This window comes from Vanellus vanellus (genome assembly GCF_965231255.1).
Source record: "Vanellus vanellus genome assembly, chromosome: 6".
Taxonomy (NCBI): domain Eukaryota; kingdom Metazoa; phylum Chordata; class Aves; order Charadriiformes; family Charadriidae; genus Vanellus; species Vanellus vanellus.
The window spans coordinates 60,283,406-60,311,243 of record NC_138911.1 but is presented as its reverse complement, the minus strand read 5'-3'; the positions used below and the strand labels follow the sequence as shown (position 1 = coordinate 60,311,243).

The 27,838-nt window shown below is 37.3% G+C and overlaps 1 protein-coding gene across 1 annotated transcript; it reads left to right on the top strand.

Moving 5' to 3' along the window:
* On the top strand, positions 1–27,700 carry TRAF3 (TNF receptor associated factor 3; the record flags this gene model as incomplete). Its single annotated transcript, XM_082484943.1, has 10 exons — positions 1–242; positions 3,304–3,355; positions 5,654–5,758; positions 6,671–6,838; positions 11,409–11,489; positions 14,252–14,326; positions 16,103–16,195; positions 20,542–20,682; positions 25,717–25,891; positions 27,129–27,700. 10 exons carry the CDS (start codon positions 1–3, stop codon positions 27,698–27,700), a joined length of 1,704 nt encoding a protein of 567 aa, XP_082341069.1.
* Positions 27,701–27,838: the final 138 nt, after the last annotated feature.

Genomic DNA, 27,838 nt, shown 5'->3' with positions numbered 1-27,838 from the left:
ATGGACACCAGTAAGAAGACAGAACCCCCTTTATCTGTAGAAATGGTACAACAAAGAGCCAATCCCGATCGCAGTCCTTCAGCATCGATTTATGTTCCAGAGCAAGGTGGCTACAAAGAGAAATTTGTAAATGCCGTGGAAGATAAGTATAAATGTGAAAAATGTCACCTCATCTTATGCAATCCTAAACAGACTGAATGTGGACACAGATTCTGTGAGACCTGCATGAATGCCTTGCTAAGGTATATTTTTTTGTTGTGATGAACACGTTGATACTTTTAAATCTTCTGAACTGCTGAAAATAGTGTGGACACCATAGCAGTTTTAGGAATACATTAAGCTAATGCCCTGGCTCAAAGCAGTCTTCTGCTTGTTGCTTGCTTGCTTGTTTGTTATCCCTATGCTGGTGCAAACATTTGTGTTCTATGGTGGGTCAGGATGAGACAACTAAGCTCTCCATCAATATTGTTGAAACGGTCGTTAAAGTGGTTTAATACCATGTAGCAATGCGTTAAGTAAGAATTTCATTGTCTGTGGAGCCTAGACTGAATAGCAATTTCACATGACTAGCTAACATGGCTATTTTGGTGTAAAATACACCCAGTAAATCATGGCTGTGCAAGGAAGTGAGCCTGCAGAGGCTCCTTAAGAGTGATAGTACCTAACCTAGCTGTGGACCCAGCCTTACAGTTGAGTGGTGGGACCCTTGGGATAAATGTAATTGCTTGTGGAACTTCCTTTCCCTATAACCCTCCTAGCTGTATGTCCTGCAGCATTATGTTTTGTGGATTCTGGCAGACTGGGTCTGGCAGACTGGCTTCTCTATTACTGAGATGTTTGGGCCAGAGTGCAAAGTGTGTGATTGAAAGTTGTAGACATAAAATGAACGCTGAGAAATGCAATCTTTCCCAGTCTAGGTAAGAAGAAAAGTGCAATCATTCAAGGAGTATCTAGCTTTTAAGAAGTATCTGTGCATCAGTAGAAGTATATTTCTTTGCCTCTCAACTTTGATGCATGGCTACTGATTGTATTCAGCAGTGTGATTCTAAAACTTTTTCTAATGTTTGGAGACCATTCTGCAAGCTTTAATCTCCTGGGGTAAATAAGCAGCCAGTACTTCCATTTACTACTGGGAAAGCAGAGGTACAGAAGAAATTGAGCTCACTGGATGTTGCGTACTGGACTGCTAACAGAGCGAGGAATTGACTTTGGAAGGTCTTGGTGATCTCCTGTTTACATTCTGTTACCATCCTGACTCTAGGTATTGGTTTATATTTCACTTGGAAATACTGTAATCTCACGTAGGTATAAATCAAGACTACGTGCAGCAAGGCAGAACAGATCGAAGGGTATTGCGTTACTCTGTCTCATGATAAAGCGTAACCTCTGTACTGGTCAAGTACAAGGGTCCGTAGCTCACTAATTCACTCCCGTAGGTTTTGTGTTATGGCATATTAAATTTAAAACAACAACAAAAAAAACCCACCACCGACTTTTCTTTAAATACACATTTTCAGGTGAGGTGTAGTTTGTATTTAAGAAATGCAGTTATTTCTTTCTGAATGCATGTTTTTGGAAGACTCTTACATGGTTAATAACAGTGATTGCAGAAAACCAAACACCTGCCATGCTTGGATGTGTGCAGATGGACAGAGCAGATCCTTAACAATCTAAACAGTAACAATTCTGGCATTGCTGGAATCTGGGCAATTTTCCTTCCCTGCTGCGAGACATGCACATGTGTTTATTGCAGTGCAGCTATAATATGTGTGATTTTACCTTGCTGATTTTCCAACCAGTCTGTTATTGAAAAGGACACATGGGTAAGACCATCTACCACACTGCTTTTTCATGCGAGTTATTTCAAGTGCTTGTTGCAGACAAATCCTTTATTAAAATTAAATTTACGGCTCCTTTTTCTTGAGAAATAAAAATTGTGCCATAAAACTGGAAGCAGAATAAGTTTACGATGTTTCTGCATTTGGCACAAAAAATCTTCATTCAGTGTTGATATACTGCTGCGCACACGCACTGCTTACGTGCTAGCAGGTTCTGTTCCAGGGTTATTTGAGGACAAAGAATTGTGAGTCAGTGTAGATAACACAGTAAAGATGTCTGCTCAGTATGCAGTAGTAGTTTAAAAGAGCAATTGGTATGCTTGAGTGAATTCAGTTAAAGCGAGGAAAGCATGACATTGTATTAAACACTATAAGCCCTCAAGTAGATTAGTTTCCTTTGTCCTTTTTTCTTTTTTTTTTTTTTTTTTTTTTACTTAAGGAAAATTATTACAGATGTTGAAGCTGCAATGTAGTTAAGATGCTCAGAAATGAGAGACGCAGAATGGTCAGTTCAAGGAGCAGAAGCCATCGAGATGATTTGAAATAACCATACTGATTATATAACATAATCAAACTTATTCAGCCTTTTACATCGATTTGCACTGCTACTAGCAGCCCCAGCTTACATAGCCTGTCAATGGGTTGCTTTACAAAAGAATTTACCTAGCTTTTACCTAGTGCTGTTTATCCATAGATCTCTGTGCTTTACAAGGGAGATCAGTATGAGTATCCCAATTTTACAGGGGGAAAAGCAGCTCAAAAGGAATCAAGGGATTTACACAATGACACCTGGCAGGTTAGAGCCAAAACCAGCTGTAGGAACATAGGTTTCCTACACTCCACTTCAGTTTCTGTCCACAGACTGCTCTGCTGCTCAACCTACCTGTGGTCTAAGAGATCCCAAGTTTGGTAATTAGACTATCAGAACAGCTATAGGGCAATAGTTCAGGTAAAGGAGGGAGCAAGGATCTGTAACAGTTGCTAAAACCAGAAAAGACTTGAAGGATATGGACATAAATACTTTTTTTACCCTAAAAGGATGTATAATTGAGTGTCAGAGAATGTAATGTTTAATTAGGTGTTGTTTGAAAAAGGACTGGGTAATTGAAGAGACAGTATTTTGCCTGTTTGTACAGATAGATTGAGAAATGACGAAAATCGTGGATTACGTGCAGACTGTAAGATAGGGAATGACTTTTGCCACCTTGAAGAAAACCACTACACAGTTGGCTGGAGGCATTGTGGTAGACTTATTTCCTCGGGAATGCCAGATACTGTCCACAGAGAACTCAGTGTTCAAATTTTTTTAAATAACATCATATTATCTCATTATAATGAACTGTATCCACTTTTAATGATTTTAAAATACACTGAATAATCATAACTGAGTGCATCAAACAGAAAATTTTGTATTAAAAAAATTTAGATGAGTTAAAACATTTTTTCTGTTTTCCTTTTTCTCCAGTTCTTCTAGTCCAAAATGTACTGCGTGTCAAGAAAGCATAGTAAAAGATAAGGTATTGTTAAAATTTGTTTCTTCTTCAAGAGTGTTGAATTGTGTGGCACACATAAGATGTGTTACTGCTTTGGGGTAATTATTTCATAAGCCTAATAAGCTACCTGAGGAAGATAGTTTTGTTATAAAACCTAAACAATGTATTGTATATAGGAAGACAGCTCATTTTTACTGTTAACCACATAGAAGAAAACAACGTGTCGGCCTTATCCGTAATGGTCCAGCCAGGTGTCTCATCTTGTTTTCAGAGTTGGGAGCTGCAGCAACACATTGCAGTTGTCCCCCCTCCCATCAACTGGAAGGATGATAAGAAATATTACATCTCCTGTAGATGCAGAGATGTCACAGGTGTAGGCAAACCTTACTTCTGATTTGCCTCCAGAGCGGTGTCTACTGTTTCACTATTCTGTTTTTACAGTGTGTTGTTCTGTGAACCACGCTAGAACCAGAACAGTGTGGAGTTATAGTAACTGTAATAGTCTTCATATACGGAAAAGTTATTTCACTGATACCCTCTTTAGTGGTTTTTTCACGGTAAAACTTTTGTGTTGCCTTTGAAAAGCTGAGGGTAGAGAAACTTCTTTTTGACTTAGTACATGTTTTATGCGGGTTTTATGTTAGATTGTTTTTGTTTAGCAAATTCTTTGTGTTAGTAGTCTTTACTGCCTAAATAAATACTTCTAATAGTTACCATTTTCAAGAAAAGGTTAGCAGGTACATTGATCTCTCCTTGTCTTAACACAAAAATAGTTCCCTGAACAGTGCTCAGCGTAATTCAGTTTTTACATGGATGGGCTCTTCAGGAGCTCAGACCAGTAATCACAATGCCTACTTTATTTTTTGTTTTAACTCTGACTTTCTGGCTCCCAATATACATAGATATGAGCACTTGTTCTGAAACTTCAAATATCTCTAAAATAAGAGGAGGACATGAAGGGCAGTGTATATTAAATACATGTTAGCCCAACTGTGCAAGTCAGTGATTTTCATGAAACAGGAAACCTCTCTTTCCATAGAATGCTGATATTCAAAATCACTGGTTTAAAAATTACCTTCTTACATTAACTTCAGTAGGCAAAACTATGCCCAGTAACAATGTGAATTACTTTGGAAAAAATACTACAGTGCTGGAAATGGATTATTTACATGAGATTTGTTGATTGATTAAACTTCACATATGCATCTGAAAAGTAAACAGAAATCAGTGACGTCTGTCAGATGAGATTGGAGGAGAGTGGTTGCAGCATTTCCTTCTTACCTGATACCAGGGATAGAGTCACAGTCACTGTGGACAGATCTGATTGTAATTCGTTGTTGTTGTTGCTAAACGTTAGCATGTGGAACCATTCCAATTACAGTAACCCTGCAGTATATGCTGTATAACAGAACTCGGTTGGTCAGAGAAGTGGTCATAGGTTGGGCTTGGTTCCTTGGTATTTCTTAATGGTCGTGAAAGCAATTGCAAAGTAACTAGAAGTTTTTATCCCTTTGTTTTGGACTTCAAAATAGTAGTAATGGTCTTCAGTCCTTATCTCCAATTCCTGCCCTTATCAATGGGGCTTCTTGAGAATGCAGTTGTATTGTCTGTTTATCTTTTATGGGGTATCATCCATAAAAGGTGAAAATTCCAAACCCTGAGCTCTCTATTTTTAATTTCTTCCAGTTCTATTATGGACAGAAATTGCTGAAAGAGCTTATAAATATGAAAATGGAGACATAGTTAAAGCCTGCCTATTTGTGAAATAATTAACTTCCTCCAGTCTAAGACTTTAGAAAATGTCTCTAATTACGAGTTACCACCTAAGTGCAAGTGGGTTTTCCACCTAACCAGGCTAGTCATTGTGGGACTGCCTCCCATGAAATCCTTCCTCTCTGACCTACTGTGCTTTGGCTTTTTTTTTTATCTCATGGTATTGTGCCTATCACACCAGCTTCCCAAACAATGTAGAGAGTTCTAGCTTATGCAGGCCTATCATTGGCAAACAAATAGCAAAAAATTTAGTAGCTTTCCCTTTATTTTATTTAGTAAAAGTGAAACAGTAGTAGAACATCTGTGCAAATTTTCTCTTTCACTGGGCTGCTTCATAGTGGAGGAATCTGTGATGTGCACATTCAAGAAAAATTGAATGGTAGGATTTTATTTCTGGCACATAAAACTAGAATTAAATGACACTGCCATAGCCAAATTGCATGGCTTCTACTTTACTTGAACTTGCATATTCTTGAGTGGTTTTAAATTTCTGAAATTAAGTGCTTTTTTTTATTATTATTATTATTATTATTATTATTATTTTTTCAGGTATTTAAGGATAATTGTTGCAGGAGAGAGCTACTTGCCCTTCAGATATACTGCAGGAATGAAAACAAGGGCTGTAAAGAACAACTATCTTTGGGTCAATTACTGGTAAGTAATCTAACAGAGTCATAAGCTTCCCTTTGGAGTTAAAGAATGAGAAGAAATCTTGCAAATTAAAACCCCAGTCCGTTTCTTGACTTGCTCATACTAGTGGTTAATCTGATTTGTGAATGTCAGAGTAGAGTTAAACTGCTTTGATATTCAACTTTTAGATCAGCTATAAGGAATTGTAGTCAAAAAACGTGTGACTGTGTGATGCTAAAGCTCAAAATGTAAACATGTGAAGCAAATGAAAACTGGAGGGAAAACTAAAATTGGGGAGAATCTTAATGTGTACTTCATAAATGTGAGAAATTTGAATTCTTTTTTGGTGTGTTTTTATTTTTATTTACCATTCTTAATCCTTTCGTGTAAGTGGTGCTTTATGCGTGGAGTTAAACCTTTGGCTTCTCCAGACTTGCACAAAATAACTTGTAGCTTTGTTTCATGAAGGCATAATGTAACAGTAATCTAGTAATTTTAACAGTCAGAAGGGATGGCTACACAGCAGTCTACAGTGAGATGTGTAGGTACTTAAACTTGCTTTGAATGAGCCAGCTCAGGTGCTTGAACAACTTAAGGCAGCATCTATGTTTATGTGGAATAATATACCCTGAAAAAGAATGTTTACCTTTTGTTTAAATAGCCTGTGTGGAATTTTGGACTGTCATAGAATGCTTTAAGTATACAAGTAGCCTGTGTACATCTGCAATACAGTGAAATTTGCTGTCTGGGTAAACAGAGTGTAAAGTCAGAGATGTATCACTGAGTAGATTTGTTAGTGTTTGCTCTTGCGCAATGTAGTGCACAAAATAACATTACTTACGTTGGTTCTGAAGTCATTCAATGTGGGATGCCTCAAAGGATAAAAGACATGTGGAAAACTTAGTTGACTTGACTGTTTTTTTTTTTATCTTTCAGATGCATTTGAAAACTGATTGTCAGTTTGAAGAACTCTCATGTCCTCGTGCTGATTGCAAAGAAAAAATACTGAGAAAAGATTTGCCAGATCATGTAGAGAAGACCTGTAAATACCGGGAGACAACCTGTAAATACTGTAAAAGCCAAGTCCCAATGATTATGTTGCAGGTGCAGTATTTTATTGTGTAAATAGAACATGATTCTATACATTAATGTGGAATAATAACTCTCCTTGTGCTTCTGTAACTGTCAGTAGTGTCTTGACCTCTCAGCCAGAATTAATAAGTCAAAAAAGAAAACAGGTTGGCTTTCAAAAGACACTTTTTTGCTGCAGAAACACCAGCTACTGCACCAACTGGGAAATGCTTTCTTTTTTCTGATGTTCAGATACTGCATTCAAAAAAAAATCAGACCCACTGCATAATATTGATGCTAAAGTAATTTTTGCTATGCTTTTTTATTTTGCTTAAATTGATATAATAAATGCAACTACCATGATAACAAGTAAATGTGCAGGAAAAGCATAAGCATAGCAATTGACTGGAGAAATAGCATCTTTCTATATAATCCTTCTTGGGTACTGTGTGGTCTGTGATGAGTGGAAAGGAGGAAACGATGTAAAAACAAACTGTGTCTTGGCATAACCAGCAAAGGTACACGAGAGGCCTAGGCCAAGTTACTGCTGTTCTTGGCACATAAATAAGTTGTCTGATAAGCAGCATGTTGTGAGTTAGAAGTATAGAGTAGAGCGTGGGAAAGTCTTACTTTACGTGAAGAATTGTAACTGAACTGTGTTTGCATTGTTTTGCTTTTAACTGTATTATGCTGAATCCGTCTTGCTGTAATTTTAACTTTTTTTTTTAATTCTGATAACATAGTTTCCATAGTTTGATAGTCTCAGATTTTGGACCTTAGTATAGTAAGAGTGATGAGAATTTCATTTTTGTGTTCTTGTGTATTGTCTTTTAGGTGAAGTCTCACAATGATAAGATGCATTCTTTTCTCAGAGGTGCCATGACAAAAAGGCATAGGTAGAATCTCACCAAGTTCTGATTTAGATCTGGCATTCAATTATTTGAGTGTATACTCGCAAGGGCTGGTACTTTAAAAATTGTGCATTACCTAGTGTAAGGTGGCTGAGATGTGAAAACACACAGAAAATGAAGTTTACACTGTGTTTATTCTTGCACATTCTGATACAGAGGTGAAAGTGTGTTTAGTTAGATTATGTATGCTATTCTCACAGAATTATTGTTTAGGCAGGGAGTTGATGTGAGGCAGAGTGACATTAAAAATGTGTAGCGTCTTAAGAGGCAAAATCAGGGAATATTAAATGTTTTGTACAAGCTGGATTTCCATATCTAAGCAACATGCTCACAGGTTCCTTGTAGGCAATTTCTTTTTGTAGGAGAAATGTAGTTAAATTTTTGAGAGTCTGAAATCTTTTGTTTTAGTTTAAGAGCTCTCTCTCTTATCAGATGTTGATGGATTTGACATTTACGAAATCTTTGAAGTAGTGGTAGCTTTCAAGATTTTCAGAAGCTGAGACAAGTTTTAGTCCATCAGATTTTTAATTCACAGTGAAACCTAATTTAGACATACATGCTGGAAACAAGAATGGCATATTACTCTGAAGTACAGAAAAGAGTTTGTAAATGAAGTAATTGTTCTCCAAAATCTTAAGTGGTGGAATTCTCAGTTGCTTTAAGAGGTAATACAATTGGCTTATCCAGAGAGCCAAAGAGGTGAAAATGTACCTTTATGCTGAGATGTCACTAGTGTAATTGAACTAAAGTTGGTATCACTATTCATCTGCCCTTAAAAGTTCCAAATAAATCTGCATTTGTAAATCAGAACATTTCCAAGGAGTGTTACATATTCTCATGTTATCATTGGCTTATATGTTCCAGTACATAGAAAAAGGACAGTTTTGTTTCCATGCTGCTTTAAGGGTTCAGAAAGCTCTGCAATTAGAAGATTAGCAATTGGCTGCTATTCTTAATTTTATTTTTGCCTCGATTTTTAAGAGTTCAATGATTATAGAATGCAGATGGCTTTATTTGTTGTGGCCTGATAAAATGTTACCTGATTCTCATTACCAAAGTAAAATGAGAAGCTTAATGAGACTGTACATTTGAATGAAAGGCTCCTTTTGATTTCTCATTTGAGTTTTGTCACCCAGAGCTTGAGTTCATCTCTAGCTTCTGTAGCCTGAAATTTTCTATGATGTATTAATGACTGAAGCAGGCCTCAGTGACTTGAACTGAAAATGGAGTTAGAGGGAGCATACCGAGAAAAAAGGTATGCAAATGGAAACAAAAATAATTTTACCGGAGTACGTATGGTTCGTGTCGTCATAGAATCCCTGACTCGTGGGGTAGGAAATCCCCGTTGTTGGAGGCAGACTCTTTAGTTAAAATACACGGTTTTTTAGGCTGCATTTGTCTTGTCTGCACTGTTACTAGGTGAGTTAACTTCTTTATGTCTTTTCTTTTGTTTAAACCATCTAAAAAGTTTGGGGTTTTTTTGTCACAAAGCTACCTTTTCCATCGTTTAACTCCTGGCAGATAAAGATGGTGCATTGCTAAAACAGAAATTAGTAGCCTGAAATGCTTCTGAGTTACTGTATTTTTCTGTGAATAATCCACAAAACTATTTGGAAGTGCTTCTCCTATAAAACTGATACTTGGGCAGTAGTGGGATGATACAGATGTGGAAGGACAGCATTACTTAGTGCGTAGGCTCTTCACTGCCACCCTTGCTGCAAAAAGGCTGTCCCAGGTAGACAATTTTGTCCCAAGATTGTCAAGATTTGACAAGATTGTCCCAAGGCAATCTGGACTCTACTCAGTTGCCTGCAATACCACTGAGCTGACTGGGACAGCCACTGGGGAAGACATGAGACATTGTCACCTTGTTCCATTGTCACTGCTTTGGAACCAGATCTGTTCCCAGTGTGGCACTGGCTTCTCTGGGGAGCCACATTAATATCCTCCCTTCTCCTCATCTGTGCCAGGTGCCCTGCACGTGGTGTTACCCATGTTATGTGCTGCATTTGGCTCTTGGTTTTGTGTGCTCAACTGTGTGAATTCAGCTGGTCAGTAGGAAGGGGATTCTGCCACTGGGATGGGATTAGTCTGGTATATCATGAAGTCACTGGAAAGGCTCCCCTTGGTTTCAGTTGGTGGGCCCTGGGATGTGGAGTGAGGAGGAAAACTGGAGACAGAGCTGAGAAGTTGCATGTTGCCTTTTTATCATGAACTGAGAGTCCATGTCAGAGCCTTTGCCAGATAGTTTAAAAACCGTTAAAGAAGTTTGTAGAGCAGTAGGCTCCCATAGCTTCACAGCAGTGTGTGATGTCTCTCTTCAACCCGATGACAGATGTGTTCAGAATGAGGGGGGCCAGGTCCAATCCTTGAGTCTGAACAGAAATGGTCATGTGGGCCACTGCTTATCAGAAGAGTACCGCGGTCACCCTGACAGAGGATACTCTGGGGACAGGTGTTGTCAGTCCGTTAGCATTGCTCCTGGATGGGTATCCATGTCCTGGTGAGAAGGGGCTGAGGCTAGCTCCTCACCTCCGCATTTTGGGAGGCTGTCCCAGCTCTCTGGCTAAGGAGCAACTTAGGCTTCCTTCTGTCTGTCGCTGTGACTGTCCACATGTGCTACACTGGGTGAACTAGTGTGAATAAGAAGGGTGGCAGGATAGACTTGCTTCAGAACAGCACACCCGATGATTTGCTTTTAAATATATTTGTAAAATTTATATTTTACAAATATCTGCAGACTTATGGCAGAGTTCTGAACCAAGGCCTCTCATGTCTGAGAGCTTGGGTTTTTACATCTTGGTTTTGTTTCAAAAAACAGACATCATTACTGGGCAAAAAGGGCATGCTGTTTGTTCTTCCTTGTCTAAAAGGCTTATAAATCTAGACCTTTGTTCCTTTGCTTTTCTTAAGTACCAGAAATGAAACGGTTTGTTTCAAGTTGAATGGGACACGTCACTTGACATGAAATGGTTTTTCAAGATTTTTCATTTTGTTGAGAAAAACTTGAGAAGCAATGTAAATTCAATTAGCTTGGGCCTGATTTTTCTCCCCTCCCTAAGGGGGTATGGTTTGACATCTATACTGACGTGTCTGTCATCATCTAGGTTCAGATCAAAATGCCTGCCCAGCATCATGATAAAATTGCAGCATCTCTTTAAACTTTGGGTGTATAACAGTAAGACTTAGTATCAGATGTTTGGAAATCAAAATTAGGAAAGAATTAGGACTACCTGTACATAGGAAAGAGATTGTCTGAGAGTGAGCAATGTACTTTACCAAAGTGCTTTTTCATGCACTGTATACCTTTACTAAAAAGGATATCTGCAGTGGTTCTGCTCGCTTTTAAAGATGCCCATTTTTGTGAGTAACTCTTGGGGAAGTAAACTTGACTTTTATTATTGTTTCATTGCTCTAAGTAAAAACAATAAAAAGGGAAGAAAATAGATCTATTCTGTGTGGGAAAACACAAGAAAACCCTTATTTTTGCTTCGGAATATCGATGCATCTATCAAAAGCATAAACAGATGTTTGAGCAATTGCAGTTCTGTAACTGCACAACTGGGATAAGCATTGAAAAAAATCTTGTATGTTTTTTTAATTATTGTTGGATGCTTTTCTTTGCAGGTAAGTCCTATCTTAAATTTCGGAGTAAGACTTGATTTGTGGTTTGTTTGCTTTTTCCTCTGTAGAAACATGAAGATACAGACTGCCCGTGTGTCATGGTTTCATGTCCTCATAAATGTAGTGTTAAAACACTCATGAGGAGCGAGGTAAGAAGTCATGCCCAGTGTTGTGCTGAAAAATTAAATAATTTTTTTAGTAAGATCTCGCAAGAATTTTGCCAGAAGCCGTTTCCTTATTAAAATGTGAGATCATAAAAAAGCTTTTTCTACCACACAGTTAAGTGTGATAACACTCAAATATTTTTAATGATACCTTGAAAAAATTATTTAAAAATAAATCATTTCTTAGTTTTGTGTCATTATTACACTTGGCTTGCCCAAGATTATCGCATGTCTTTCCTGCTTTCATTTTTACTAGCTCTCCCCCTGCACTTCCCTTCCCCCATTTGAAGCATTTGTTGAGCACAATAGAGCAGCATCTTGGGGTAGTTAGCTTATATTGAAATAAAAAGAGAGAATTAAAATTTAGTGCACATTGACAAGAGTTAATAAAGACTAGAAAAATCATATAAATGTGTAGAATCGTTCAATGGAAAAACTTGAATTATGATTAAATCTCTAAAAATTATCTGTTAAATCTGGGAAAAAATAATAACTGACACTTAAAGAATTAGTGTAACATACAAAGTAAAGTAAGTACAACATTGCAACAGCCAGATGCAACAATGCATAAAAGTTTCTCTCAATGTGTGGAAGCTTGCAGTAATATATAGACCAGATGAAAAAAAAAAAAAAAAACCAAACAAAAAACAACAAACCAAACCTGTCTTGTTTGAACAGATCCACGTTCTTGTACATTAAAAGATATAAGTAGCATCTGTCAAAGTCTATGTGCGTTATTTTTTCCTAAAAATAGAACTTGCTCAGCAAGGATTGGGAAGAGCTTATTTAAGTCTTCAGCACTCTGTAAGCCTCACCTAAGGAAAGTTAAGTTTCTGATCTGAGGATAAGCTTTTCTCTTTTCACTGGTACTTACTTCCTGAGTTGGATTTGTACTATTTTTCAGTTACACTCGTAAATTATCGACCATGTCATAGAGCACAAGGCACATAAGGCACCTGCAAAACACAGGGGCAGTCGTTCTCCCCAGGATAATGAAATATAAAATATATGATAGATATTGTACCTATTAGGGGAAACTGAGCCGCTAAGAAAAGAGAAAATATTTATACTGTCAATTCTTTCAGTGCTTACTTCCGAGTTTAGATCCTGGTTCTGGTACACTTAGGCATATTCTTAAATCTTGACTTCAGCAGTTAGTTTGAGAAGAGGTATATCCGAGTGCTATTAAGAATTGACCCATTAAAGCCTGGGCTGTTACACATATAGTCAGAATTGGGTTCTGAAACCATTTGTAGGAAAAAGAACTTTAAACAGTCATCTTGCCCTGCATCATCTGTTGCTGTATGTTGCTTAATTTTTTTCTGATACTGTGAAAATGTATATATTATTACTTAGCTGCATGGTTAGGGACAATGACTCTAATGCAGAAAATAGGAAAATGCCTGCTAAACAGTTTGAGAAAATTCTGTAGCGTACAAGAAGCGAATATCCTATTGCAGAATAAAAGGCAATTTTTCATGTTTAATTCATAACTCTTTGGCAGACTTCTAGTTTTGAGAAGTTGAAAATGTGGCCTTCTTGTAAAGCCTGTTATACCACATGTCTCTTTCTTATTTGGTCTTTTTTTTTTTTCTGAACCACGTGTCTTTTGAAACTATACTGTGAATTTCTACAGATAGTGTTTAGAACATATAGGTGTATATCAGAGATGAGTGACGGCTTGCATCTCGGTATCTGCTTTTAAAGACTGCCCTGTCTGTTCCAGAGCAACACGTTCAAAGCAGAACTGGTTCACCGCTTCTTTCCATGGAGGTGGATGAGCTGAGTCATGTGGGACTTATGGTGTGGGAATTTCAAATGAGATTTTGAAACCCAAGAGAGTGATGCCAGTTGAGGAGCTAGACTCTAGCTCCTGTCTGCTTTGTGGGAAATACAAACTGCAGAGAAGAGTGTTTGTTGCACTGTCCTTTCCAAAAATGGCTCTTTGCTCCAACTTTTAGGCAGTTTGCATCCAGCTGCTGCCCTCTGCGCTGCAATGGCTGCTGTCTGTATATATGTATATGCTTCTGTGAATTGGTTTATTTTTTAAATGAAAAGTGGTCTGTGCTCATAATAATTCAAGATATTGGAGTAAATCTCAATCTGTGAAAAATGCAGGCATTTTACTAATCAGTTTTAGTCCTGTGTACTGCATTTTTTTAAAGTTACTTAACTGTACCTATTCTAAAACTCTTTGTCTGTTTCATGCAGTACTTGTTTAGTCTTTTTTTGTGTAATTTAACCGTTACATTTAGGCACAGAGAATTGCATGTTACGTTTCAGAAAATTGGTTCTTCATGAAATTAGGATTAGAAAAAAATGTACTTTACTACAGTGAAACTGATCTTAAGACTTGCTCAGAACACCAGTAAAAAATTACTTGTTGAGAAAAGATTAGTCATTCGCTAAAGTCAAATGAAATCATATAAATAATTGTAAAGTGTGTTCTTTTTGTTTGCGTTTTTTTTTTTTTTTTTAATTGGGTTGCCTATTGAAATAGTCTTTAGTAGAAGTTTCACTGTATATTAAGTGTATCACACTGTATACTGTATTGGCATGTGCGTGTGGTTTACATATGTGTACTTATAGTATTTGCACTTTAGGTCAGACTGGAGAAAATATACACACGTGTATTGTATGTTCTGCAAATGGCACACAATACAAACCTGATAACCTGTGCCCTTTATGTTTTGAGCATTATCATGCAAACGTCTCTTGCCAAAACTCACATTTTTTTCCTATTGCAGTTGAATGCACATTTGTCAGAATGTATTAATGCCCCAAGTACCTGTAGTTTTAAGCGTTATGGCTGCACTTTTCAGGTCAGTATATAACAATTATACTTCCCAATTGATGAAAGTCTGCAAATAGAACCTAACTCTTTGACGTGAAAGTTCTGGACTTCTCTAGTCTTGGTTAAGAAAAGGTCATCGAGTTACACCAAGTGAATATGCAGCAAGTGTTTGGTTTTGCATTTCAAAAATAAACAACGTGAAGAGCCCACACATTCCTGCACTGGTTTGGGAGTTCAGTTATGGGGTGCATCTTGTCGAAATAGGAGATGATACATTTGAAGAACTTAACTTAGAATAAGAGGAAAGTCACTTTTGTTCTTCAGAAAATAGACTAGTAACCTCAGTTGTTTCTATGAAAGTATTTTCATTTCTTGAGCTAAGTATGTTTATATTTTCTCTCATTTGTGTGTCTTAATATTTTTATTAAGGTTAAATATAGATTAGAGCACTTAAAACATTTTTTCTGTGCATTCATATGTCTGTGTGCACATAGGTGTATAATCAAAGCATAGCATGAATTTAAAAAAAAAGAAAGTTTTAGATTTTAATCCTGGCAATCCCTGCAATATTTTAAAAAATAAAAAAGGCCAAACCTCAGAGTTCATTATTCCAGTCTCTTCCGATATTCTGCTTCCCTTACCATGTATCTTGGGGAATTTGGATGCTTATATAAGACATTAGTCAGGAAATATCAGAAACCTCTGACAGGAAAAAAAGGAGTTTATCAGATAGCGTGATTCGTTAGTCCATGATAACTTAAAGAGACAAGAACTGTAAGCAGCAACTCTTCTCAATAAATTACTTCCTGCAGGTATTTCCAGGTTCTTAAATAATGAGCATTCATCATTTTAAGTGTTAGCAGTAATGCTCTTGGTGGTAGAACTGATCAATGCTGTAACCCCTGCCCACTGTTATGTCGTATGTATTGCCATTCATTTTATGTATGTATATGTGTGCATATATGTACATATATCCACATATATATTTTTAGTATTTTATATAGAGTACATACTTTGAGGATCATTGAAACCCTTTCAGGTGCTTTGCAGCATACCTACCATCAAAGCTAATATACTCTGCATTGCAAAACACTTACTGAGGTAGGTGTAATGCAACACAATACAAATAAAGTAATATGGTCTGCATCTTATGTACTCTGTATGTGATCTATGTGTGTTCTGTAAATTTTTGATATAGTGGTTATTTGTAACAGCATTTATAGGTTGTGCAGAGGCAGCATATCTGAATATAACAGACCAATCATGGTAACACTTTAGGATGACAAAGTAGGCATTGTAATATCTCTCAAAGTAGTTTATAAAGCTGGCAGTTTCCAGTGATGATAAATTTATCTTAAATATTTGTCTTTAATACTCAACTGAGGGAGAACTTAGTGCTTATGAAACTGTTCATGAAATACAGCAGAAGTTTTAAATTATAGTTTGGGGAATTGGACATTTTAGGTTTTGTATGATTCGAGTTTTATTGTGCTTTATTTAGTGTAAAGTTACACAGAAGACTCTCAAGTACAATTCACTTTGTAAATCTTGTTCATCTTTATTGTCTCTGACGTATCGAGCACACTGGGTGGAGATATATGGCAGTTGTATAAAACACTTGCTATATTAAATGTATTCCTGACTTTTGTAAATTCCCAAGTAGATTCCCTTCTCTCTACAGTTCTGCAACATGCATCCGTGAACCAAAATATGTAGTGTTGGTTCGATGTCTTGATATACTCTTTCTTTGTAGGTTTAAAAGAAGTGGAATTGGCTAAAATGTATAAATTCTTTGTTGTCACAGGGAACAAACCAACAAATTAAAGCACATGAAGCCAGCTCAGCAGTGCAGCATGTTAACTTATTGAAAGAGTGGAGCAATGCTCTAGAAAATAAGGTATATCTTCTACTCACTTCTAATTTTCATTGATTTCTTTAAATCATATAAAAGTACTGGAAGAAGCGCTTTGTTTCTGTTTAACAGCTGTTCAACAGTACAGCTAAAGCACTAATAGGCTCCAAAAGCAATCAAGCCATTTAGCATATCTGGTACCTTTGTTATAATAAAATGCTGTGAGAAACTTGGCTTCGCAACTCCATATACAATTCTCCCCATTGGTAGCTTAATTAAAACACTTTCTTCGCATAGATAAACAGTCCAGTATTAAATTTCCTCTCTGAGCTGCCTTCTTACAAAAGGGAGGGTTCAGAAAGCTATGGCAGCGCTATGAGCTGTATTTTTGCTACCTCCATATTTTTCCAGAGATAACATTATTAGAAATACCATGTAATAAACTGGTTATCTATTTTATTTATTTTTGTTCTTGCTTTCCAAGCTTAATGACCTGCAAAGGTTAATTAAAGTAAACATTTTGTAGCTCATGGGCATGCTGATTTCTCCTTTAGTGCTAGACCAGAATGAAGTTCATGTTGCAATGCTTCCTTGGGACTCCTGGTTTTAGAATGTTTGGGATTTGGGAGATGCTGGAAATCATATCAGTATCAGCTCAGAATCATATGAATGACTTAACCATCTGTTCTGCAAATAAAATTTAAGGCTTTGATTAAAAAAAAAAAAAACCAACCACAAAACTTCAGAACAAATCACTGTTTTCTTAAAACTTTTTCAAAAAGATTTACATAGCCTTTAAAAAAGTACCAGTGTAAGCTCAGTGGCAGTTAGGATATGTGTGGTTTGTGACTTCTGTCATCTCACAGCAGACTGCTAGCTCAAGTTTAGCAAACTCTGTCTAGAAAGCATGTTCCCTGCTTGGCCTACAGTGATCTCTCATTCATGGGTTTCCAGCAAGGTCCTGCAGCCGCAGGGAGCATAGTTTTAAAGCAGAAGTTAACAGGAACAGCGAAATACAATTTTGTCCCCAGCACGTTTGTGCATGGACTCCTTGTTTTTGAACTTGAAGCCCTGTAAGGAAACCACTGAACCTGGGAGACATCTAGTTACTTTAAGTAGAATTTTTATTATATGTGTAAGTCTTAGTTTGATGATCAATAACAATACTTAAGTTCGCTTTTGCACTTGAATTTCTTTGTTGATGTAGGAACTGTACATTTTTTTTGGTTTTAACAGATACAAATTCATATCCTTATTTCTTTTTTCATTAGTCTGATTAAAACTATACAATTTATTTTACATGATAGGAAGAAACCATGTTCCCTGTGACTTCCAGAATTAACCATGTTCTGCCTTTTGTCAGTGTCCTGAGAGGTGCTTTGTCATTTAAAAAATGCCCAGCAGTTCTATGTTTGTCTCTTATAGAGCTAAGAGAATATACACTTTACTACTCTTTTATGTTCAATTTTTGTTTGAACTTTCATTTAGGACATAACTGCTTATCATTGTTTGTCCATTTTTTTTTTTTTTTTTTTTCACTTCCTGCTTTGCAGACTTCTTCCTATTCATAATAAAGAGTTGAATCACTGGAAATCCCTAGACCATGCCAAGTTACCAGAATAGCTAACCACATATCATATGTCAGTGACTTTATTCTAGAGAAGGGTAACAAAATGATTTGTAACTTCATTGATGTTCTCTTCTTTGAGAAAAATTAATCAATGCCCTGAAGAACAACACTGCAAAGTTAACTGATGAACGTCACGGAAATCTTGGACCTGCTAAAGTCACTGGAGGTCTTGTTGGTTTCTGTAGGGTCAAGATTTCATTTGGAGTACTCACTGTGATATGTATGGAGGGGAAAGGAGAAGTTGCCTTCTCCCAGTCACCATGTTTTTTAACATTGCTTGTGGAGTATGCAAACTGAAAGTCTTCAGAGCTGCAAAGCTTATACTAAGTTATGAGTTTGGTATTTGAGTGCTGTTGTTGGTAAGGAGTAGTAAGAAGTCAGATGTAAAATATTGAATCAAAACTTTGTGGGGAGAATTAAAATTTGGTGTTTTGTTCACTCTGTGATGGGACAGACTTGCAGACTGAACTCCCACAGGTTTTGTGATGTTGGAAATAATGACTTGAATGTAATTTTGTGGCTTCGTCACATTCTTAAAGAAATCTGGTATAAACTCACTTTTCTTTTTTAATATGTGACTTAAATATGGGACCTGTCTGTTTCAATCCAGCTCTTTGTGGCGTAAGAGGGTTTCTTCCATTCTTTTTTAGTAATCAATAATAAGCAATAGCTTAATTTGAAAAACTGCTGAATAGAGCATGCTTTATCCTAGCAATATTCCAAATATGACAAGGAAGTAAAGGAAGCTGATGGATGCAGTTTCTAAATGGATGCTATGTTTCCTTTACCCTGTTTTTTAACTCAAGTTTGAAAGACTTACGCCAAATGCAACTAGGAAACTATATTTAGTGTTAAAGATTTCTTATTCGCAAATTGCCACCAAACTACAATTACTGACTTAGCAGTGACAGTTCTGTATGATTAAGGGCTGCAGGACATAATTCTATTTTTCTTGTGTTCTGTAGAACTGCGTGGAAAATCTCAGTACGAGACAAGCCCACGTTTTGTAACTTGTACAAAAATGGAAATGTAATGGTAGTGACACAGAGTGTAACTGCCTTATGATTGGGAGGCCTGGGGAGGAAACAATGAGAAAAGGGGAATGTAAAGATCACAATTAACTAAAGAACTCTGATTCATTAAGGAAAACGAGGATGCAAAAAACTAAAGTGGCTACCCAGCAGATCTGAAATATGTAGGAGGCAGGGGTACTAGTTTAAATTTAAACTTGTTCTTAAAAATTATCTCTAGTACCTAGGCATGCATTACTTCAGTCTCGAGATTTTCTCTCTCTGCACTGGCAAAATTGGCTTTGTCTCATTTCTGTTGAGGCTCTTCTGCCAGTTTTTCCATGTATAAAATGCGGAACTAATGTACGTGTGTACATGCACACATGCTATGCTATATTAAAAGTAGGTACGCACGTATATTACGGTATCTATATTTTTGGGCAACTGTCTGATGAGCCTGCTGAATGCCTTGCAGACTTTGGCAGTCCTTTGTCTAGGTTAGGCTAGTATAGAGATCGAAATTATTTACCTCTGGCTAGATTCTTCCGTCTAGGAATGCAGTGACACATAAGTGATTTGACTGTGTCTGATTAGAGGGCAGTTAGGGTGGTCGAATTCTACAATGGTACCCACATCAGGGGTAAAAATGTTTTGACCTCAAACTAGCATCTGTGTTGGGGGTGGTGGTGTAGATATTTTTGGGGAATGTGAAGCATCCAAGTAACTGGTCTTAATGGGGAATGTTTATCAAGATTTGCCTGGGTCAAAAATGGTACTGCTTCTTACCCATATAAAGATTTATCTGTGGAACTAGTCAGGGCATGTCCAACTGTCACTTCGTATCAAGTGTTTGTTTTCTATGTTTTTGCCACTGAATAATCTTGTCTGGGGAAAAATAAGATTATTTTTTTTAAATAAAGCAACCCACCACCGCAAATCAACCCCCTTCCCCAAACCACATTAATGAACAGAGTACAAAATAGTGTGACAGAGAATATTTACTGTATTACTTTCATCCCCAAGGAGATACAATCTATTATATTCTTCTAACAAGGCACGTGTTTTAAAATCAGAATGAGTCACTTATGAATGAATTCATAAAATGTCAATACAGAGAGAGAATAATCTGCAGCCTGTAGTACCTCAGTCTTTTCTACTGGTAGGCACCGTTGGATTTTCCTTCAGTTGCATGGATCCCTTCTGTATTCACTCATTTCAGGAGTTTTCATCACCATCACATTCTGTGAAGCCAAGCCAATACCACTCCGGTGGTGTTTTTCCTTAAACTTGCTGTAGATCAGGATAGATTGGAGTAGGTGGGGAAGATTTCCCTTTCCCAACTAGCTTTTCCCTGGTACTGCTTCTGTGCAGGGCTCGAGTTCCTAACACTGATTTAGAGCTAAATAGGTTGTCTCTTCCAAACTCCAAGCAACTCCCAAGTCAGTTAGTGGAAACCAGGAAACTAAGCCATTAAATAAATGGAATAAAGAAAATATTGTGCTTAGACACAAGGGGGTTTTGCTGTTTGTGTATCCCATCTGCACTTTCATTAGCCAAAGTTGTACCGATACTACACTGGAAGTGCAAAAGTAGCTTTCAGAAGGTTGGGGTTTATTTATTTATTTGCAAGACATGGAGAGAGATTTTACTAGGATCTCATCCCTTTCATGTGTGTAAGATAGTTTAAAACTAACAGTTATAGCTATTTTTTTAATAAACTTTGGCAGGAGTAATTGTAGAATTTTTTCCAGGTGGCCTTGCTCCAGAATGAAAGTTTGGAAAAGAACAAGAGTATACAAACTTTACATAATCAGATTTGTAGCTTTGAAATAGAAATTGAAAGACAGAAGGAAATGCTGCGGAATAATGAATCTAAAATACTTCATTTACAGGTAAGAAATTTAGAATCTCCCCATTAAAGCAGAAATGGTAGTAGCTTCTGTTCTGTGCATTTACAGTTGTGAAGTGAGGAGTTCTAATTAAAAAAGGGGGGGACAGAGTTTACCTTATTATAAAGCTATTCTGTTTTTTTTATTAGTATTATTATTCTGGTCAGTAGCTGGTTTGTTGGAGTAAGATACTTCACTTAAACACTGCAGTTGCTTAGCCTATGTTAAAACAAACCCCCTGTTTGGAAGGGAAAATACTGAGAACAAAATCACAAATCTTATCTGAAGAATAATCATAATTATTTTTTCTTCTCTGTGAAAAATAACTGCTTGAGGAACTGCTGTCAAACTGGAGGACAAGATTAGGACCTTAAAACTGTCATATGTATAATGTATATTTCTCTTCTACTTGCTGGTATTTTAAAAAATACTAATCATGAGTGAGATCAGTCTGGTGTGGAATTAATCTAAATGGAGTACAATGCGTTTGAATACACTTTTTAAAATCCTTGTTTCTGTTCTTCTTCTGAGGAAAATGTATCTAATTATTGCTTTCCCAGTAGGTCTGACTTTCTTATTCTGTGGTCTGAATCACCTGGCTAAAAGCCAGCATCGAACTAGAAGTCCTCTGAATGCACTAGCATGGTGCTTAGCCCAAGCTGAAATTCTTTGCTTTGTATTCAGAGCTGACTTGGGATGTGGGTGCTGGGAATTTGTGCTAGCTTGCGCGATAGTAACAGCAATTAGGGAAACCTCAGGAGATGTTTAGCAAGCAAGGTATCATTTACACGTTATTTTAGTATGTCTGCTGCTAGCATATCAGATACCTGCTTTAGCATCCATCTTAACGGAATTTAAATAAAATTATCTTTTTTGCTTACTATTCACTTCACATATTAAACTGGAAATATTGATATTCAAGAAGGATATAAACATCCAAACTAGAATATGGCTAAAATTCAAAGTGTAACACGTTCAAGAGCTCAGAGCCTTGAGACCCTCGATGTAGGTTTATAAGGAAAACTTTTAAGTTCGGCAACAGCAACATTTCTCCTTATAGCACTTATTTCTTTCCATGTTCTGCCCACGTAGTAACCAGTTTAGCCTGCCTTAGTCATTTTTACTTGCTCTGATGATAGTCTGGGATGTGGCTGCATGCTTACAATATTGCATTCTGACACTGGGAAGCTAATCCTCGTATGTATTGATATTGCTGATTGAATCCACCAGGAGGTAAGTTAATTTGTAAGCCTGGGGTTTTTACACATGCTGTCTCAATAACCAGGGAGGAGAGGGGAAATGGAAAAAACATAGAGCAGAGTTTTTCATGATTGTCTAGATGACAGGTTGCAATATCTTTGATTTCCTCAAGCTGTAAGTGTTAGCAAAATCAATTTCCAAATGGTTTATGTTTAGAAAAAAAACTCCACAAAACAATATGGTTGGCAGATTCCAGCAGGTGGGGTTTTGGTGATAATAAGTACAGGAGAGGATGTGTTTTGCTCTTTGTTTTTTTTTCTTTCTTTTTTTTTTAACCCTCCTCCCCTTTACTACTTTTTGCCAGCTATTTTAGTTTACTTATTTAAGGCAAAATGTGTTTTACAGCTCTTTCAACCTGATTCCTTCCACTTAGTGGAACTTCAGTCAGGTTGTTAAGGACATCCTGGAAAAATGCCTCAATTTGGTTTTCCCTGGACAATGTGATTACCCTCCTTCTGTTGGCCTACTGAGAGCTGAAGGATTTGTTACCTGTTGTGAGCCATTCTTTTTCTGGGTTGCGCTGAGCAGCCATGGGGATACAAGAGCCACAGGTACTTCCAGTGTAGAACTAGACAATTCAGGTCTGGACAAGCGTTATTTGCTTAGTCCCCCAAGTCCTATACGTGCTAGTAATTTCTAGTACAGTTTCAGTATTAGTTGTCCTGTAACCTTCTTTGGCTTGGGAACAGCTGTTTCTCTGAGCACAACTGGCATCATCTGCACTGCGAGGCATTTAACACAACTCATGTAAATGCACCAAAGATGTCTGGGCACTGGCAGGAACCTCAATCTTGAGATGTTTTGATTCAGCTTGATTTTCTATATACCAGTCTCTAGGGGAAGTGTTTTTGCCAAGAGAGTATGTGATACTTTTTTGACTGCAGTCTTGCGGAAGGGAGCTTTCGCATCCAGTATCTCTTATGAGTATATGGAAGCATATTAGTATTCCAAGTCTTAAGCTGAGCGTGGACATGAGATACTTCAAGACAAAAGAAACAATGACCCTATGAATATAAAATGATTTGATTGGTAATACATTCCTTTAAAGGAGGAGGATGTATAATTTGTTTTCCCGGTCAAGTAGTACCTTCGGTTCCTTTTCTAGCGTGTTCTTTAGCTTTTCAGTTTTGCTCTATCAGTTGCAATGGAAAGGTCCATTAGGAGCATTGAAAGAGAGAACTGTGAATATAACTTTCTTCAGTTCCTCGTGATGTCTTCTAAATTCTTTTAGTAATAATAGTGCTAAAATTCTGGAAATTGTTTATTAGAAATACCAAACAAAACCTAGGTGAAAATCGCCATCAAGAAGAGCCCTCAATGATTTGCCAGGTACATAACTCGGGACTAATGATCCAGAGAGGTCAGTTGCTGGAATAAAAAGTGCACGCAGAAAATTGCTATCTACTTGAAAATTTATGAGTACAGTGCGAGACATCTGTGTGCTTTCTAATGGAATAATTAGAGACAGTGAAATTCTCCAGTGCTGTATTAAATTCAGATTTAGTATCTCCCAGCAGTGAGGGAGGTTGACTCCCTGTAGGGTAAAAAGATAGAGATCCCACTGCTTTTTAAAAACAGAATACAAGTCTATTTCTGATTATTCTGTATCTCTTTAATTCTCTTGAAGAGGTACAGGAGACAAAATACTACACATTTGCCAATGTGTAGTAGAAGCAGCAAAAAAACAGAATTGATTGTGCATGTACAAAGGTAGAATGTTGCACGCACGTTGATGGAGAGAAGTTGGTCCCCAGTAATAACTTCTAGTAAACTTTTCCGAAAAGAAGAATAACTTGCAATTCTTCTGCATCTTTACCACTTTCCCAATTCATTTGAAAATGTATTTATTCATTTGTTTGATAACTGTCAGTGCCAAGAGGTCCCAATTGGAAATTAGAGCATCTCTGTGAGGCACTGTACAAACCCACAACCATGTTACTGTTCTTGCCTTGGAGAGTTCATGTGTGAATAAAGGAAAAAGATGGGACTCGGGCACACTTTGAGCTTACTTTTGCATGTTAACTGTGAACTAATGGCCAAATCTTGTGGCCCTGCTCTTACAGCGCTCATTCAGGCCATTCCATAGTGTGTTTCCTTTTTATATGTCTAGGGAACAGCCTTTCCCTATTTTATTTTCTGATTACCATCAACCCAAGTGAGAGGGTGTGACTGTGTTGGTAGCTGATGATTAGTATGTCCAGAGAAGTTACTTAATCTAGGTAATGGGACCATGCCCCTGCATTTATGATTTGGTACGCAGCTTTCCTTCACAAAGTTGTAATTTTGCAAGTGAGATATATAAGCTTGTTTTAAAACACCAACAGAGAAACAAATAGTTAATCTTGCAATATGTTAGATTGCTCAGTGCTTTTGAGAAACAACAAAATAAAACACTCCTAGAACATGATTTCACTAGCTGACTTATCAAATTGACAGCCTTCAATTAATCGTTATAGACTTTCAGTATAGCTGAAAACACATGATTAAAAGCAAATGCCTAAAAGGGGAAATGAAGGTTGCATGAGGCAGAAGGGTTTTCCCCATCAGTGGGGAACATTGAGTCCACATGGCTAACCAGAAGGCGAATGCAAAATAACTTTATTTTCTTGTTTTGTACTCAACTGCTACTTTTTTTTAAGAAGTGAAAAATCATTTTTATACATGTTGGCACTGTATGATGATAAACTGTAAAGTTAGATTTGGAATTTAACTGTAGGTGGTAGCAAAAGTAGTTTCTTGTCTCAAATATTTGTGTTATCATTTGAACTTCGCAACTGATTATGGGGTTCTGGCTAAAATTCCTGCTAGTCCAAATTAGCTGTGATAACATAAAATGCTATGTATTTCTTGCATCAGATTTGAGCTAGACTGGGAAATGTGTTCTCCTTTATATTTGTAATATACTGAGGTGCTTGCAATGTCCCACTTTTGGAGAATACCAGCCTTTCTATGTATTTTTTTTTTCTTTAATATTATATTTCATGCCTTTCCAAAATGAGCTGGGATTTTTTTCTTTGTTTTCTTAAAAAGACTCAGGTGCCAGCAAGCACCTTCAGGAGGGTTATTCAATTTAGGAGGTAAGAGTGGGAATTTTAAAAGTGCCTTAAGGGGTCAGAAGTGGTAGTTTTGCTTACACTCTTCAGGGCTTCTGCTGTGGTTATGGGCACATAATAACTTAGGCTTTGATAACTGATTTATGTGAGCGTGGAGCTTGCTAATGCCGCTGTATCTGCACGTATCCGTACTCCTGCTCCATATGTGCAAGAGTACTGATGTTTTTCTGGAGGGATAAGTTATTTTGCTGTTACTCATGATAAATGCATGCACATGAGCACCCACTTGATTCACACCATGGTAAGTTGTTGTTGTGCCCATACTTTGTTGAGTTTTGTGTCAGAGTACTTCTTAAGCAACAAATATCAGCCCATAATATCAATATAGAGACATTCAGATGATTGTTCTTGCATCGAAAGGTTTCTTTTTTTAAATTTAGACGAGCACACTAACAACTCCTTTTTTAAAAAAAATAAAAATTGTGTTTATCATTCTGATAGTGCTGCAATATTAGTACCTATGCAGCACTAAAGATTTTTTGTTTTCTAAATACTTGGGCCATTCCTCTAAATTTTCAAGGTTTGTGTTATTAAAATATTTGACATAAGTGACACTTGTTTATATTGGAAATACATCTCCTTATTGATATATATAATCCTTGTTTAATTTGCATAAGTTAATGTATTTTTGTTATTTTAACTTGTAACTTACTGTTTTATACAGCGAGTGATAGACAGTCAAGCAGAGAAACTGAAAGAACTGGACAAAGAAATCCGTCCCTTCCGACAGAACTGGGAGGAGGCTGACAGCATGAAGAGCAGTGTAGAATCCCTCCAGAACAGAGTGACTGAGCTGGAAAGTGTTGATAAAACTGCAGGGCAAGGAGCTCGAAATACAAGTAAGTGTAAGCACAATGGAACGAAGTATTCAGCAGTGCTGTCAAGAGAAAAATTATGCCCTTCGAAAGGCACTCCCATTGTGATTTTTATGTGGAAGCATCAATAATGCTGATTCTTCTGATTTTTTTTAATAGGAGACTGCGTAATCCCTTTGTGGATGATGTGGCATTGCTTCCATGCTGTTTCTTAGGCTTGGTTCTTGCCTTTTATTTTGTTTTCTTGACCAGTGTCTTGATTACAGCGTTAGGTCATTATAAATAGTTTCTCAACTGATCTTTGACAGTTAATAGCTTTCAGCAGCTTCTTTAAATACAGTCTTGGTATATTGACAAGTTTTCTTTTATTACTCTTATCCCCCATGAATGGGTCAACAGTATGGTTATCCCCCTAAAACCAGCTGTCCTGATATCTGTTACAGAGGTATATTTGGTCCAAAGAAAACTGTGAGATCTGCTTGAGAATAAGATTATTGTGCTTGCTGAATAAAGTGAAAACTGGAGTTTGGCAAGATAGTGTAGGTCATGTGTGAGTGTTTAAATGATTGGGACAAAGAACTTAATGTTTAAATAGATCTGTATAAAACAAACCTGCCCTACAAATTCATCTGCTTCTCAGTATTGTATGTTGGCCAATTTTGCCGGTATGCAAAGACAAAGAGTAATATTTTCATGCGAAGGAAAGAGGACATTAAAAACAGCCCTCCCTCCAAACTAAATAACTGCCCATATAATGCAGAGCTAAGCTTGAATTTTCTGTTCTTTTATGATGAACTTGAGACAAGGTAACAGCACTACATTTCTGAGACAAGTAGTGTCTGAGAAGAATATTTTGAGTGATCAGAGGTGCTTCTGAATTTCAGAGGAATTGTGTAGGATGTGTGACCACTTCCAAGGTCTTCACCGCTAATAGCGATCTACAGGTAGTGCTACCAAGTCTCCTCTCAAACAATGGAAGCCTCTGTAGTTATATTGCTTAGTGACCAGACAAAATTTATGTTAATGATTTGAATATTTGACTTTTACTGCACGTGTGATTAACACCCATGTTTGTAAAAATCCCAGTTAACGTAGATACTAGCTGGCAAACTATTGTCTGTGGAAATTGCTTCATGGGTGGCCGAATGCACTTTGTTTCTTGAGGAGGCAGATGTTTTCAAATACAACAGCAGCATTGGCAATTGATTTTTACAGTCTTTAGAAGTCTTTTCTCACCCTCATTTTGTCTGTTTTCTAACAGGCCTGCTAGAGACACAGCTGAGCAGACATGATCAGATGCTGAGTGTTCATGATATTCGGCTGGCTGACATGGACCTCCGATTCCAAGTTTTAGAAACTGCCAGTTACAACGGAGTATTAATTTGGAAAATCCGAGATTATAAACGTCGGAAGCAAGAGGCAGTCATGGGGAAGACTCTGTCCTTGTACAGCCAACCCTTTTATACTGGATACTTTGGCTACAAGATGTGTGCCAGAGTTTACCTCAACGGAGATGGCATGGGAAAGGGGACGCACTTGTCGCTGTTTTTTGTCATAATGCGTGGAGAATACGATGCGTTGCTTCCTTGGCCGTTTAAACAGAAAGTGACTCTCATGCTAATGGATCAGGGACCGTCTCGACGCCACTTAGGAGATGCTTTCAAGCCGGATCCAAACAGCAGCAGTTTCAAGAAGCCAACTGGAGAAATGAACATTGCATCTGGCTGTCCGGTCTTTGTGGCTCAAACTGTTCTAGAGAATGGAACGTATATTAAAGATGATACTATTTTTATTAAAGTCATAGTGGATACATCGGATCTACCAGACCCCTGACATACAATGGGGGAGGCGGATTAAACAGAAGACAACTCCGTTTGGGGGTTTTATATCAGTTTGTCTTCAGTCAGAGGTCCTAAAGCTCACAGAACCACCTTGTGGAACAGATGGAAGAGTTTGAAGGCATAACTGCAT